Source organism: Xiphophorus couchianus, chromosome 24 (genome assembly GCF_001444195.1).
Source record: "Xiphophorus couchianus chromosome 24, X_couchianus-1.0, whole genome shotgun sequence".
Lineage (NCBI taxonomy): Eukaryota > Metazoa > Chordata > Actinopteri > Cyprinodontiformes > Poeciliidae > Xiphophorus > Xiphophorus couchianus.
Window position 1 is genome coordinate 4898387 of NC_040251.1, and position 17067 is coordinate 4915453.

The 17067-nt window shown below is 40.7% G+C and overlaps 1 protein-coding gene across 1 annotated transcript; it reads left to right on the plus strand.

Annotated features, from left to right (window-relative positions):
- Window positions 1–684: 684 nt before the first annotated feature.
- Window positions 685–15896, plus strand: LOC114141032 (collagen alpha-1(VIII) chain-like). Its single transcript, XM_028011434.1, is given in 5 exon segments — window positions 685–729; window positions 732–800; window positions 803–898; window positions 11081–11366; window positions 11760–15896. Coding segments are annotated over 5 exon segments (2427 nt in total). The 5' UTR covers window positions 685–699; the 3' UTR covers window positions 13706–15896.
- The last annotated feature ends 1171 nt before the right edge of the window (window positions 15897–17067 follow it).

Below are 17067 nucleotides of genomic sequence, written 5' to 3' on the forward strand. Positions count from 1 at the left end.
CCCTGCTACCATAAATTAGCTTTAGCTAAATCGGCATCTATTGTGCTACCTACTTCAGGTTGCATTTGTGTTATATTTGTATGTGTGAAATTATAGTTTAAAATATATACAGTGTACAACATCCCACCAGCCAATACAGAACCACCATTTATTGTCTTTGAAGCTGATTGGCTATACTCCCAGGACCGGAAATAAAGAAACCGTTTTATATTTTATAAGCATTTTTAGGAGTCTCAAAGATTCATAGATTTACTCTATTCATTATTCTAGGCTGTGGTACATAACCTGGTATCTACACATATTCTATTAGCATACAGATGCTAAAAGCAAGGACTAATCTAAGCTGTAACTGGTGGTCTCATATGTGTTTTTTTTAGAAAATTTTTAATTTGACCCAGCTGAGGTGTTCCTGATAGAGTGGGCTAGTTTTATGAAGTCTCGTGGATGTACTGCAACAGCCACAAAAGCCTCCCTTCCCAGCTTGAATTTGACCTCAGCAAACGCTGGCTAACCAAAGTCGAATCCTGCCTTTAAATCTTCCTGCATGTGAAGAATGCACACAGAGGTCCAAGTCAAACGAATATCTTCCTCCTCATCGTGATATATAGTTGGTGCAGCTGGTTGGGTTTCCCTTTTCTTCCCCCCCCCCCCCTTCCCCTCCTCACTCTCCTTTGCTCAGCCTCTACTGCTGCAAACATAATGTTCCACTGGTGGTTTTCTCTTGTTTTCCCCTTACTTTTTACCCTTGCATGTACAGATCCAGTGCTTCTTGTCTCGCTGCGTGTTCTGCTCCACCCACCTGGAGATAAAAGCCAAAGATTTCACCCGAGCTGCTGGAAAGCGAACTCCTCGGAGCTCTACAGTACTCCCAGCTCCGCTGCTGCAGCCACAGTTAAAGGTAGGTCATCTGTCGCCACTTCCACTCATGGATGGGATTGTGCATTGTGGATGCGTTCAGTGGGATGTTTGATTCCTAGAAAACAAAGTTGATTTTTTTTCAGATTTTTCATGACTAAAAAGCAGTTCTGAAATCAAAGATCACACATTAAATCACACAGAGCCGACTAAGGAGGAAACGCTTTGTTGTGGAGGCTTTTGCATATCATACATGACCTATTCCTTCATGCAGAGAGAAAAAGGAATGAAAGTCCAGGAGATCCACCTGGGAAGAATAACTCTGGATTGTGCTTGTTAAAATAAATGTGCTGTGCAGCAACTTGACAGGATTCGGCACAAGTTAATGGAGTAGCTTAACATTTTGGGATCTTTGCTTCGCACATCTGTCAGCAGCACTGCTGGAAAAATGTCGACTGGTTTCTGGTTTTTTAGCGGCGTTAAGAGGAATTAAATTTTCAAGGCAGACTGGAGGAAAACAATTCAAGTTGTGAGCAAAATTCTTTTTGCTTTTAGATGGTAAAACAGGATTTGTGGAATTTAAAAAATCCAGCCTGAGTTCTGCTTCTTTTCCCTTCGCTGTTAAAACATCAGGCGGTTTTGGGCTTTACACTCTTATGGATAGTAAGGCATTTCTTTGACTCCTTTTTGTTCCAGCAGAAGAACATGCTTTCCCATAATGAGCTTCACAGACTGTACAGTGTTATTAGTTTCTTAACTGCTTTTTAATGGAACATAAAACCTGAAAGCTCTGGATTTGTCATAAGATTGTAAGAAATGTTCTTTCAGGTCTTCACCAAGCCAAAAAATATCATATTTAAGGAAAAAAACTCTTATATTTCATAAACTGCTGGAGATCTTGTAGCTGCCAAGCAACTCGATTTTTAGGATTCACAAATAACGAGTTTTTCTTCTACTCCAGTAACAACATTGTGTTTCTTAAGATGCTTTCATCCTTTTTTTTTTTTTTTTGAGAGTAAGTGAAGAACATTTGTTCCAGAGCTCTAAACTCAATCCTTTTACATCGCTCTGTTTCCTTTTTGGAAGACAGCGCGAATCTGTGAAAAAATAAAACCCCTTTTCATCTCCAGCTCTCTACCAGACACCTAAAGGTTTTGGGTCAGCACGGACTTTAATCTGTTAGCATCCTTACATAAATCCCATGTTCTATCTCAAGAAATGTAACCTCTCTACATGCTGCCACCACCATGTGTCACCGGGTTAACTTTGTGCTTTTGATGATACTCAGTGTTGTTTTTGTGCCATTTGGAATTGTGAATGAAAAGTCTTTTTACAACGGCCTACCAACCTGATTCTTAGAATCCATCTAGGAAGTGGAAAGATGCTATTACCAAGAGGAAACGTTTGATTTTGCAGGGAACTTGAAGGGCGTTTGTCCAGTTTCCTTTTAGATGGGTGAAGGAATCGGTTAAAGCATGGTCACAGGCTCTGTGCGTTTCTGCGGCGCATCAGACTGCCTGAAGGTGGTTGCATTCTGTCGTCTGCAGCCCGAGTCCTGGCATCACACAAGCTCCAGCTTTCCAGCTTCTTATTAAACGCTGCCGCTCAGTAGGACTAAAAAGTCTTACATGCGAGTCCAAATAGTCAGAGAACAACCACCGGATGCAGATGAAAAGCTGTATGACGGGATTAGGAAAAACTATTTCTTTTCATTTTATAAATGAGCAAATCTACTGTTATTAGTGCAGTTACTGTGCTCAAGATGTAGATTTGAATATATATTTTTGGAATTTTAAAACGGGGTCGGCATTTGGGTCTCTGGCAGGGTTAGGGAAACCTGTGAGGCTGCCCAGCTGGTGTGATGGAGTTTGTGTGGGGCCTCAGTACGAGTTGCTAGCTGACAGGCTCTGTGGAATTGTTTACTGTTATTATTCTTATTATTATGTTTTTATTTTTCTAACATATCATGTTCGGCAGTGTGTCACTAAGAGTTTCTACGCGAGTGTCAAGGTGAGACCCAATGGGTTTACTTTCACAAGCATTGCATTACTGCTTTCGCCATGATGCTCACTTAAACACTCTTAAAGTGTCTAAACCTGCAGAAAGAGAAAAAAATTGAGATGAGATGAAAAACAATATGGAGAATGACATGAGATTTTAAAATTACTTTGAAGAAAGCCTCAATAGACTTTATTCTGCTTTTTTGGTGATTTTTGCCACACACTCAACAAACCGTCTATTTTTTTTTTTACTTCAAACCTTAGGACAGTATTTCAACTGTGCATGGTCAGCAGTTACCATTCCCAACGCTCAACATACCATTAGACATCCCACCATTGGTTGCTATGCCTCTAGCATCAGAAGCATCAGACCTGTTTGTGCTTACTTATTGTTCATGTGTCGTCCTTCACTCTGTTGCCCTTTATCAGCTCTACTGAAAACCCCAAATGCCTCCAAAATGCCTAGCAGGCCCTCAGAAAGCTTGAGCGAAGATGAGGGGCAAAAAAGCTAAATTTAAAAGGTATCCAATAATCTTTATTTATTCATTATTTTATGTATAGCCCTGCGACAGACCTGGCAACCCCGCCTCTCGCCCGAAACGTTCCCTGGAGCTAGGCACCAACACCCGTTCCAACCCCAATAGAGAGAAGGATGTAAAGAAAACGGATGGATTTTATTTATATCATAAAATTCCAGTTTGTTTTTCAGTCATTATTATAAAATATAAGTTAAAATAGTTCAAACATTATTTCTCATTGCTCATTTTACCGAACTATAGAGGCTTATTTAGGCTTATCACGCTACTTCACTCCTCAAGCTAGCATAGCAGCTTGATAAACAGAATGGAAACGTGTCTGACAAGAAAAAGACCAAAGTTCTGCTATGGAAACCTTAAGAACTCCTAGCTGACTAAAATCAGAAGGTATGACGCAGCATTCATGACAAATGAATGTAATAATTATTGAATAGTGAAAAAGAGTGAGAAAAAACGCTCTCGACGTTGATGTTTTATGTTTTGTAGCATTGTCTTTGGATTAACAAAGGGGGTCCCTGCCTGGATGCTAAAGCTGTTTGAGGGGTCATGACGTGGAAAAGCTTGTGTAGCCAACAATATTTTCATATTCATATTCAGAAGTCAGTCTGATAAAGCTCTCTATCTGCTGTTTTCTACCCAGAGTAGCACCATGGTTATGTTCTTTAGGTTTAGCTCAGTGTTGCTAACCTTTTGGATGAACCAAAATGTTGCAGTTGGGTTTTTATCACACTGTAATACATCCCTCCACAAGTCAACTAGTGTTTGTTGGAACGTCCTGCTGTGCAGACCCTGCACACAAAATCCCAAGCGGCGCCCAAAACCCACCAATCCACCCGAGGGAATCCAACTCATACAGGTGTCACCAATCGGGCGCCCATTACTGCTGGTCTGGAGAGCTTCACTCACACCGTCAGGCTGGATTGTTGATGCCCTCTGTTTGTGATTTCAGATTAAAATGTGGGAAATCTTTTCGGGGTGTTCGTGGTTTGGTTACGATTACATTGGAGACGATGTGATTCATGCAACATAGCGCCTCCCCAAACGAGAAACAAAGACGCAAAGATCATTTTTTCCCAAAATTTTTTCCCCCTCAATTTAGATAACCATAGCCAGATGTTTTGTTTAAAAAAAAAGTTGAGTAGAAGTAGGTCCTCGTATTGTCACCAAATGGTTGGAGAAAATACCGATCAGGCCTTGCTGGATAAAAACTCTTAATAGTTGGACCGTTGTAGGAACACAACATCAGTGTCACTTCATCACAAAGTTGCAAAAAGCCAAATAGAGATTGTTGTCAAGCGAAAACAATCTAAGTCTGTGCTTACTGATGTGTTGAGTGTTTTGTAGGCGTGAGCGGGTAAATTCTCGTAGTATAATGACTTATACCATAGTATGTATTTACACTGACTTTTTACTGACTTTATAACCACACTGTAGAACATGAGCTAATTGCTCTAGCTTAAAATGTAAAAGCAAGAATTAATCTCAACACTGCTAAACTAATATAATAACAGTTTTAACATTGATTTATTTAGATGTTCATGCAAAAATGTTGTGGTCTGTTTTATCGGCTTATTCTGCAAAACAGTTTCAAGAAGCTTCTGTGGCGTGAAAAACAATTTTTTTGTCGTTTTTTTTTTTATTTAAAATATTCAAAATCTCCAGCCTACAAAGATGAAATACCTACTTGACACGCTATTGGCTGACCACTTTGAAACCAGGTACGCCTTTTACTTTCCTTGGTGCTGATTGGCTGTTTCCCCAAAGATCGGCAACAAAGAAGCTTCTGTGCCAGTGTTAGTGCTACGATTGTTTCTACTGAGCATATCAATGCAGCCTAAAGTATCTTTGGCGTTTGAACAATTACAATAGTTATAAAGGTTTTTAGAGGCAGTCTCAAGTATTCCACAGTAGATCACCTTTAGACCTCCTTTGTCTATCATGATATTTTTCACTATACTCAAAAGAAATTCAAAGAAACTATGTCTTTACAAACTGGGGCTATTTCTGCTGATGTTTTTCATAAAGCCAGTGTGGACCAGCAAACAAATTTTATGAGCTCCATATTTAGTACATCTTGAGGCATTAGCTGTTTTGACTCGTATTCACACAGTTCAGGAAATATATTTCTGCAGTTTAAAAGCACCAAATTCCCCAGCGGAGTCTGTGGTTTTGGGAAACATTATAAGATCTGGTTATTGGCCAAAACACTTTCATTGCTTGCAAAAATATTCATTCACTTGGAGGGTTTCCCCCCCCCCCCCCACTTATGAGTCATTGCAAATATGAAAAATAGCTGAAAAAATGAGGAATGTGGCAAAAAAAAAACCACCCTGCAAAAAAAAAAAAAAAAAATCTGATGGTCAAACTGAAGGCTCAGAAATGCAGACGCGCCTGGGATGCCGTTTCCTTCCTGCTGTGTGAGAAAGTGGAACATGTCATAAGAAATAAACTCTAATGTTCAAACCGGAGTGTGCAAAACTTTAAGCTGCTATTAACTTGCTATCCATAGACATTAGATACTCTGTTTTGACAAAATTCAAGGGCTAACAGGAAAACCTTTTTTCCAAATGATTTAAGTTTTTTTTGGAGAGCCTGGGATGAAAATCGTGGCTAGACGTTTGGTGACTTGTGGTTCTTAGCGCTCCAAGAGAAAAAGAGAAACTGCAAGGAAGACTGATGAATAGATAGAGAAACTGTCTGGTTTTCCTTTATGCTTTCCTACTGACTTTTACTTTTTAAACTCTTGAGCTGAATATCTGGTCCAGGAGGCTCGGCTTTCTTAATGCAAAGAAACTGAATACAGACGTGAACCAAAGTTGAACGAGAGGAAATCAATGTTGAATTTCAAGCGATGGAACTATTTTGTAGCCAACTATGAAGAGAGAAAAGGGAGAAAAGAGAAGCCGCTTGTGATGAACGTGGCTGTGGATTGTGGAAATAATAGCACAAATCTGGCCTTATTTGTTGGAATACTTGAGTATTTTTTATTATTGTCTTTCTGCCTGTTAGAAATAAATAAGACAATTCTAAAATGGACTTTGACGCCCTCTGCTGCAAGTTCAATATCATATCATATTAGAACGTCACAGTAGTTGGACACAAAGGTTTTGTCTTTTTTACACGGTGATGTTTTTCAAATGCATATTTCTTTTTAGTATGATGAAAGTGCCTTACAGATATTGAAAAATAAAATCGCTTTTCTCAGAAAATAGGATACTGCAGGGGATGAACAACAACAACAACACCAACAATAATAATAATAATATTTTTCAACTGGAAAAGGTGTGTTCTACACAGTCACATCCAGCAGACAATCATTGACACCCTGACTCTCAAGCATTTGAATATAAAGTAAGGTGTAAAAAAAAAAAAGAAAAAAAAAAAGGGTTTGACTGAAAATGATTATGATCTCACACAGTCATGGTCTCTCATGACTGCCATAGAAAGGAGAAGGTACTAAGCTGGCTCTTCAGAGTGCTGTGCTGAAATGTATAAATGGAAGGTTGAGTGGAGGGAAAACAAGTTGCTGATACATGTTAAGCTTTAGATCTAAGGAAGTTAATATAGATTATATTTGCTTTGCATTGTCCCAACATGATGCCAATGATATAGTAGGATCCGATTAAATTCTTGATTAATATGGGTTGTTGCTTTGTTGTTGTTGTTGTTGTTCGGTGTTTTAAGATCTTGTTCAGTGTGCCCTTTTTTAACTTTGAGCTCCGGACCCTCCAAAGGTCTCTGCACGGCCCTGAGTGCTTGACATACATTCCTGTATGTCATGTTGTGGAAAAAATGTATTGCCTGTAAGATGAAATCACTTAATCAGGCACAACACAGTGAGCTCACCCCAGAGTAATAGGTCTAAATGGGTTTTATACCAAGGAGAGGATGGGTCTGTATCGTTGAATAGTTGTAAATGACCCTGATACTGAGGAAATGGAAAGGACATCATTCCATATAGTTTATATTGGCGTAGCAGGTAAGCCCACAAAAATAGACAAGAAATAGTAACAGTTATCCACTAACTTTGTGGAGATGTGCTTAGAAGCTGAAGACTGAAGGATTAGCTCTGTCATGATGGGTTCCAGTTTCCTAACCCACATGCAGAACACCAGGAGAACAGGAAATCAGATAAATAAAGCTCTTTTAAACGATATGAAAAGGTTGAATGAGTGGGTCTGGTCCTTGGGGTAGGCACACGGGATCGTCTGCACACTGAAGAGCAGCAAAAGGAGATGATGAGTTTGAGGTTTTCTGAAAAGGGAACTTCGAGAGAAATTGGACCGATCTTATTTGAGGTGAAGATAACTTCCAACGGGAAGAGGGGAAACTGCGGGTTCGTGGTTTTGATCTCTTTGTGGGTGTCTTTGAGATTTTCCAGGTTCCGGAGAGAGGTCTCGGCTGAGTAAGTTCTGGGTTGATGACGTGGAGGCTGCGGTGGAGGGCGGACAGGTAAGTTCAGGCATGGAGGAAGACAGAGGAGCAATCTGACTGCCAGCTGGGAAACCCAGGAGCGGTTTAAGGTTAGTCTGCAGGGCCAAAGATGGAGCTCGGGCAACCAGTGGGTAACTATCCACGGCGTCACAAAGGAGATAATCCAAAAAGCCAGGACTAGGGCTTCACAGGGAATCTTCCAAGGCGTCACGAGGAAGCACCTGAGAGAGAGGCAACAAGAGTCGATTACTAGAAGTACTTCTTGGGGAAATCACAGAGAGCTGGACAGGCTCAGAGTACCATTACTGGCAAACACTCAGGTGACGAGGTGCTGGCAGTCTGCTCCTCTTAAGCTCCAGGATGATTGGATGAAGAATCACAGATGCACTGGCAGAATCAGCGGGCACGCCCCTCCAGGTGTGCAGCCTCTAGCACCATCTGGTGGATGAAGGATGAAGCAGCAGGCGAACAGAAAAAACCCCCACAAAGAAAACCAAAAAAACCCGGTTCCCAACAAGCTCCAGCTCTGATCCTGACAGTCCTGTCCTGTCCTGCTAAAATCTCTGGGTCTGTAATGCATTTCCCTTCTAACAGATGTTTCCTATTGCTTTCTTAGCTATATCATTCTATTGGAAACTGACTGACACAGTATGAAATAAGTTTGCTAACCAAATAACAAGCAGAGTGATTATTTTGTGTCAGTTTAGTTGCATTTCTTGGTTGTTTTGAAACGCAGGATTTCACAATATCTGGCACAAAATCAGCAAATTCTGCTCGTAAATTGACTTTATAATGCAAAAAAACCCACAAAAAAAACACATTTTTACCTGTGAAAATATTGCCAATATATTGTAAAACAGTTGGAACAATAAAAACCATTGACCAAACACAAATGTCCTCAATATCCATGATACAGAAAAGACAGTGATAACCTTATTGTTTACATTTCTAGGTCCTGGCATTAGTTTTATTGAAATATCTACCTACCTTATGTGCAAATAAGCTATGTACTCATTGAAGGTTGATGTCAACTGAGATTGTGTAAGACAAACAATAAAAAAACAGGGTTCCTAAATTACTAATGAAGCGTTAGATTTAAGGAGCGGTGGAAATGTTTAAAAATAGCCACTCTCTGTGTGATGTAAACCAGAGATAAAGTTCAGCTGTATGATGAAGATGTTTCCATTATTTTCCATCCTGCATAATCAAGCGCCTACATGTAATAGTTTGATAATTTGATGCTTATCAGAGTTCCATTCTGTGGTGGAAACACATGGATTGCTGCTCTTTACTCTGTCTGGGAACCAAAAGATGATTGGTGATACGGACTTTTATTATAGGTATTATAGGTAATTATTATCAAACTCTAGCCAACTAAAACTTAACTCATATCAGTGGGATAAATGTTATTGTTGCTCAGCTGAAAAAAATCATCACCAAACAGAACAACTTGCGTTTTTCATATCTGCTAAGACAGTCCAATTATATGCTATATTCTTGGAGTATGTTGAGCCCCTTAGCGCCAGTTGAACCCTGTTATATCCCCCCATCTTACCTGACTACTCAGGGCTTCCTCTACGTGTAATCAATCGTCATAGAAAAATAAAAGCCACCACACCTTCAGAATGAACACCGCCGGGTCCTGCCTGCCTGTGACGCTGGCTGCGCTGCGCTGCGCTGCTCCCAGAAGTGAAGGAAAACTAGAGAAGGTAGTCTGAAGAAGTAGAGAGAGACAAAAGGTGAAGAAAGGTGCCAAAGGAAGGTTAACTTGAGTGTATTTTTAGTTCAAGCCTGTGAAACGACCCTAATGTTACCGTAAGTTGCACTTGAACGACAGTAATGTTCTTCAGTAATATAGTTTGGCTTTTATGCTAATATTTCAGATTTTGAACACTTCCTGTTTGCTGCCATCCACCCAACTCAATCTGGTTTCTTCAACATGACAATAGATTTGTGCTTCTTAAACAGAAACTGCTTACCAACCTGTGTTTAAGATACTTGTATTGGTTTGTTCTTGTGTTGTTGTTTTTTTGTGCATATTGCCTGTAGATCATAAAGACTAGTGTGTGCTGATTGTTGCCCTGTTGCCTCACGAAACGTGTTCACCAGTCACCCACAGGAGATAAAGACAGCTTGTTTGAGTCCAAGAGCTTTGGACTGCAGCTGTGATCAGTTAAGTGTCTCGTTGTGTAACATCCTCTTGAATTTAAAAGCTCAGAGCTTATGGATCACTCTCTGGTTCGAAAAGGACGTTTGGCTAGATATTTCATGCAACTGTGCGCTTTTTGGCAACATGAAAAACATCATTAATTGTGATACTAAGTTGCATAGTCACTTTTGTGACCCAGTAAGGTGTTTTGTGGGTCAAATGTATGCTTTACATCCGTGAGATATGTGTGAACACGTTTATCTATGAGAGCTGGCATGTTTTTGTCAGTTAATCTGACATTTCTAACGGTGTCGTCCGACTGGTCGAGTCATTTTAATGTGAGTTTGCGTTCAGGAGTGAGTGGCTTGATTATCCTCAAATGCTCCTGAGGGGAAGGGCAAGGTGGGCGTTTTTTGTGAGTGCCTTCAAATTTTACCAATCATATAAATGTCTGTGACGAAAATAATAAGGAAAATAAGATGTACTTTCTATCAGAATGAACTTCATAATATTTGCTAAACATGTACAATCACAAAAAAAAATAAAGCCCTCATCCATCTATTATTCAGAAGTGTCCATGAAGAGGATCTTGCACAGGAACCCTTCATCCTCAGTGCTGGTTACTTTTTCTCTATTATGGTGATTGTGTATCTTAAATACTTGCTTCGCGGATATGTAAGCAAATCTTACTAAAATTAGCGCCGCAATCCAAATTCTTTGATCTCCATAGTTCAGCTTCATTCTAAATAAACGCTAAAGCTGGAGAGAAAACATGCATTCATGTTTATCTCACAGAGCACTCTTGGCATCACTTCGCGGACTCCTCAATCGCAACTATGTTTAAATGATTAAAGATCATGTTCATCAATTCACAGCATTAATTAGATTATTTTATGTGTGTGCATTGTCTAAATCCTCGAGGTACACAAGTAAAAAGGGGAATTTACATCCTGGTAGAATAGAGACTTTTTTTTTTTTGTTTGACACTTGTGGTGCTAATAGCACCTGCTATATGTTACAATAAATGTTTGTGCAAAATAGAATTTGTTTTTATATGAAGCAAAAAAAAAAAAAAAGACCTGTCCTTTTTTCCTCTTTCTCCACAGAAAATGATGGCTGTACCTCTCCATTTCTTCTGCCATGTTGTCTTTCTACTCCAGCCATATGTAATGAACACGGCTCATGGGGGAGCATATTACGGACCGAAGCAGCCGCCTCAGCCCATCCCGCAGTACAGCGATGACTTCCCTCAGCAGCAGTTCCTGGGGAACGAGATGCCACATTCACCTTTCAGCAAAGGGATCCCGTCGCTGTCCCAGCATGGAAAAGACGCTCCACAACTGCCGTTGCCTTTGCAAATTGGAAAAATGAGGCCATTGACAAAAGGCAAAGGTGATGTTTTACACTAAATAAACAAAAATGACTCCATTGACAGGGAAGCTTTATCCTTTCTTAACAATATACTAGACAGAATCTTAGTAAAGTAGGGTGTGGTGTTCCACAAGGTTTGGTATTGGGGCATCAGTTATTTATTCAGCCATCCATTTTTCTATTGGTGTACTGGTAGTGTGTACACACCACACACACACATCTCATGGCTATTTGCTTGATTTGGGGTTTATTTTTAAAAGTTAATTCACATTAAAATCAAGAAATTACCATATTCCAAATAATGACACAAATTGTGGTGGTCTACTAATATTTAATAAAATATATTGAAGTCATTTAGTTATTTATTCAATCATTACATCATGATCATGTATGTCTGTTTTCACTTCTTCAAAGGACAAACCTTCCCAAGGGGATCTAAAGGTCCTCTTCCTGTTCCTGGTGGGAAAGGTTTCACAGACGGACCTCAAGGCATTGAAGGCCCCCCTGGACCAGTGGGCCCACCAGGTCCACAAGGCCCCCCTGGGCTTCCAGGAGAGGGGATTCCTGGATCACCAGGAAAGCCAGGTCCCCCGGGTTCTCAGGGATACAGGGGAAATGGAAAACCTGGAATGCCAGGATTGCCTGGAAAACCTGGAGGCCTTGGATTACCAGGAGCCAAAGGGGATCTTGGACCAATTGGTGGTCAGGGGCCAACAGGAATTCCCGGGCCTCCAGGACTCCCAGGTCCCACTGGACTCCCTGGAATTTCAAAATCAGGAGGCCAGGGGTTACCAGGACTGCCAGGGCAACCAGGAGAACCTGGACAAAATGGTCCACCTGGATTTCCTGGTCCTCCAGGTCTAAAAGGCGATAAAGGGCTTGGTCTGCCTGGTTTACCAGGTATGAATGGACCAGGTGGGACACCTGGTCCACCTGGACAAGTGGGCCTCCCTGGTAATGGCAAACCTGGTCAGAATGGTGTACCTGGACAACCAGGATTTCCAGGAAAACCAGGTCCTCCTGGAGAAGCAGGGCTTGTAGGAGCACCAGGTCAAAGAGGGCAACCAGGACTTCCAGGCGTACCAGGAATAGGAAAACCAGGAAAAGATGGTGTTAGAGGGTTACCAGGGTTCTCTGGAGGAAAAGGTGAACTAGGGCCTCCTGGTTTAATTGGACCACCAGGCTTGCCAGGTTATGGTAAAACAGGATTTCCAGGGCCTAAGGGTCACAAGGGACATGCTGGTCTTCCAGGACAACCAGGCCCAAGAGGTGACAAAGGTCAAGTAGGTCAACCTGGAATTATTGGTCTAACTGGTTTGACAGGAATACCCGGGGCACCAGGGCCCACTGGGCCTCCTGGTAGTCTTGGCTTCCCAGGACAGAAGGGAGAAGATGGCACATTTGGCCCTAGAGGAAATCCTGGAATGAAAGGTGAAACTGGACCTCCTGGTCTTTCAGGACAGCCAGGTAGGCCAGGAGAGGGTGGACAACCTGGACAAAGAGGATTCCAAGGGCCAATAGGGCCAAAAGGAGAAGCTGGGGCTAGAGGTTTACCTGGTGCCCCTGGTGCTGCAGGATTACAAGGACCAAGAGGAGAGGGAGGGGAGTCTGGAAACAAGGGCCAACCAGGTCCACAGGGGATCCCTGGACTTACAGGACCAGGGGGACCAATTGGACCTCCTGGTCATTCAGGACAAAAAGGTGAAACAGGACCAACCGGTAACCCTGGTTATCCTGGTAATGGGGCCCCAGGAACCCCTGGTCAAATTGGTCCTCAAGGAAACCCTGGTCCCAGTGGTCCTCCTGGACTTACTGGACAACCCGGCCCTCCAGGTCCTCCCGGCCCTCCAGGAATACCTGCTGAATCTCCTGACATTATTCAATTCCTCCCTCACACAGGCCCCTATAATGGACAAGTTCACAAAAAGCCAGGCAATGGAGTCGAGATTAGAGGAACCAAGCAGCAGATCCCTGCATTCACCGCAAAACTGACCAATCCATTCCCTCTAGTAGGTTCCCCAATCACATTTGACAAACTTCTCCACAACGAAAATCAGGACTACAATCCACAAAATGGTATTTTTACATGCAGTGTACCAGGAATCTATTATTTTGCTTACCACGTCCACTGCAAGGGAGGCAACGTTTGGGTGGCGCTGATGAAGAACAGTGAGTCAGTAATGTACACTTACGACGAGTACAAAAAGGGTTTGCTTGATCAGGCTTCAGGAAGCGCTGTACTCCCGTTGAGAAAAGGAGACACTGTTCATGTAGAGCTTCCATCAGACCAGGCAGCAGGACTTTATGCTGGTCAGTATGTCCATTCGACATTTTCTGGATACTTACTGTACTTGATGTAATAAGTAGAGGCCATTCTCATACATTGAAAGGGAAAAGTATTCAAGACTCAGTGTTTGTAGGCCAAGATTAGGGAATATACGTAGGAAAAACTCAGTGCTTCTGGGTGTCAGTTGCCTAGAGTAGAAAAAGGTCATAGGGTACTACATTGTTGGCTGCATAAACAGAAATGGATACAGACCAAACTTATTTTATTGCATACCTTTTGAAGCGGAAAGAAGACAATAATGGACAATGACGTCAATTGTAAGGACTGGCAGCCCTCTGTGCATTTGCGGGTCTGTAGCAAACAGTTTTTTCAAGGTTAGCAAACTTAACATTTGTAAACTTCATAAATAAGTAAGTCTAGTAAGATGCAATGAAATATTAGATTATGGACAATGCATGTGTGTAATAATTAGTAACTATCCAAAAAATGCCCCACCATCATGTAGCCTACCATGTACAAAAAATATTGGTAACCATCTAGACATCTAATTGCCCTTAAGTCTGCTCTGGTGGAAGGAAAGTGCTGTTAATGACGTAATGGTATAAATATTGTGGTGTGAATTCAGGCAAAGATGGTGATTTGATCGAATCAGCAAGCATGTCAGGAGGGAGAAAGTATGGGTCGGTTTCTAAGTGCTAGCTCTTTGTCTGTCTAGAAGCCCCAACCAGGCCTGTTACTTCCACAGACAAATTAGCTCGACTTGAACAAGTAGAAGTCACACTTGTACTGGCAAAACAGCTTGGGAAACAATTTCAGTCACTCCCTTCAATTTCCTAGTCTCTCACTTCCAACGTCCATCAAGGTGCCTCGGTGTGATCAGGTGACATATTTGCAAAGGGTCAATATATTTTGGTGCAATTAACATTGGTTTCACTTTTACATATTTAAAGCAAGACGTGATAGCAACATGCTACCCTGAGTTATTAGTTGCCATATGCACATAATTTGCTGCAAACCTGTTCACCTAAATAACTGGTTAGCATTGCTTTATTCATTTTACTGTATTCTGTGCACATTAAGAACATAAAGCCATTCATTTATTCACAATTATACTGTCGACATATGTATTTTCCGTTGTTTATCATCTCTGTATGTTTTGTATATTACTTGGCACATGAGGCTGGTAAAATATTAGTTTGGTTCAGTATTATATAAAGACATCAAACTGCATCTACATCCACAAATTGACCAATTTTTCTACGTGTTATGCGCTCTATTTTTCTTGTCATCATAACGATGATTATAAAGTTTCTTTAATTTATTTTATTTTTTTTCCAACTACTACTGATTACTTGAATTTGCTTTATTTGTTGAGTGGGAAAAATATGTATTTACTTCAAAAAATTCGACAGAAACGATGTGTAAGGCTAAAAAAAAAAAAGAAAAAAATCTATTCAAAGATACATTTTTAAAGCAAAACCTGCCAGTTTTTCTTCCTGCCTTCAAATGATGCGCGCCATTTTGGAATCAAATTCTTTTGTATATTTCTGTATACTTAAAGTGTTTCCAAAACATGTGAATTTTCTTGTTTTCCTCTAAACCGTGTCAGCGGAAGAATAAAGCTTTTGTTTCGCTCTAGAGTTGTCCCACTCGTGTTGGAGTTGCTCCGCTATGTTAGTTCAGATTTATTCTCTTTGTAGACTTCAAGTGTATAAACTATTCCCAATACACAAGTATTCCTCAAATGGAATACTTGCTTTTTTGTTCAGTATTCCCAAGATGTTGCATGTTTGGACAGAATTTACGACTCCAGTATCTCTTTGCCCAGCTTTCTTACCATGCAACCAGACAAGAGATCTGAAAATGAGCGTTAAAAGAAAATGATGTGGATTAGCAGTGCTTGCCATAGTGTCATGATGTCATCGAGAACATGTTACTGTGGTATACCATCACCGGTGCCCAAAAATTGAACTGTTAGCATATCATGACAGTCATGAGAAAGTCATACAGCAACAGTCTTAAGTCAGAGGGTTCGTCAACTTCGTTGCAAGATTGACTGCTACTGAAGATCCCATCATCCAAAATGAGTCTTTGAAGATACTTAGTTGATATGAGTTACAGCAACCTTTAATTTAAATTTAAATGTAAAATATGAGAAGTATTTTTAAATAGAACTGAATTAGAATTTGAACTTCTGTTTGATTCTGCTTGATTTTTCGCTGTTTTCAAATAAAAAATGAATAATTAAAACGAATACTTGCATAGCTCCTCTGCGTGGTTTTTCATTCACTTTGAAAGAGGTTTAACTCCAGGTTTATATTTTGTCCAGTTTACTTTCACTGTGTTTGACAGAGCGGTCAGTTCAACAGCTGGGTCATTGTCTGAATTCGGTGCATTTTTTGGGTCTCACAGGTTCGATCCCAAAGATTTTCATATAATGCAAACCACATTTTTGAGAAAATCAAGAAATAGAAAAATATCCACGTGTCTTGGTAACATAACATGCAAATATATTTTAAAAACTTATGTTTTGAAGCGTAGAGATCAGCCAAATGAGCATGTCCCCACTGACCAATGTTAACTTTTCAATGAATATAAAACAAATAAAAATAGCCAGTAACTGCTAGTTATTTGTACCATTATAAAAATACATGAACTATTTATAAAATACCAGTTTTGTTCAACCCCGTAACGGCATACCAATCCCTCCTTTTTATAAATAATGGTTCAGTCCAATTTCCTCAGCACCCTGGAAGTGACATCACTTAAGTCTCTTCCTGCTCACATTGTAAAGAGATGTAAATGTTAATAAAGTTTCTTACCTATATTTGATTATTTTTTTATCCAAAGACTGTCATCGTCAAGCTCAACCTTTCAACACCCTTACGCACGCAAATGATATTTATTGTTGTTTGGGGAAAAGTAAAGAATGGTCTTTGAAACACATATGAATTTCTTGTTTTCATCATATCATATGTTGCTCCATGCCCTGGCTGATGTGGGCATCACATCACTTTTGTGTTACACTTTTGTGTAACAGTTTTTTTTGGGGGGGGGGGGTTTCATCCATACTGCTTCCCGCACCCCCCTGCAATAGTACTGCCCCCCAAGGGGCGCGCCCCACATTTTGGGAACCATAGAGGAAGGAAATTGTCCCGTCACGGGGTTGAATTTAAAGCAACAAAGAAATTCTTAACAATGTGTGGGATTTCACGCGTCAGGTGGCGAGACATATTTTCTTGGAGGTTCAAACAGTCCTTCAATAGCTACAGTGTTCAAAAACACATTTTTTTGTGTGTGTGTTATATTTTTAAGTAACCTGAGTCCCAAAAATGTACTGAATTCAGAGAATCACTCAGCTGCCATCATCGCAGACTTCCACTAGATGTCACTGTTTCTCCTCGCGGAACGACGGTCACCGCACTTTCTCTGCAT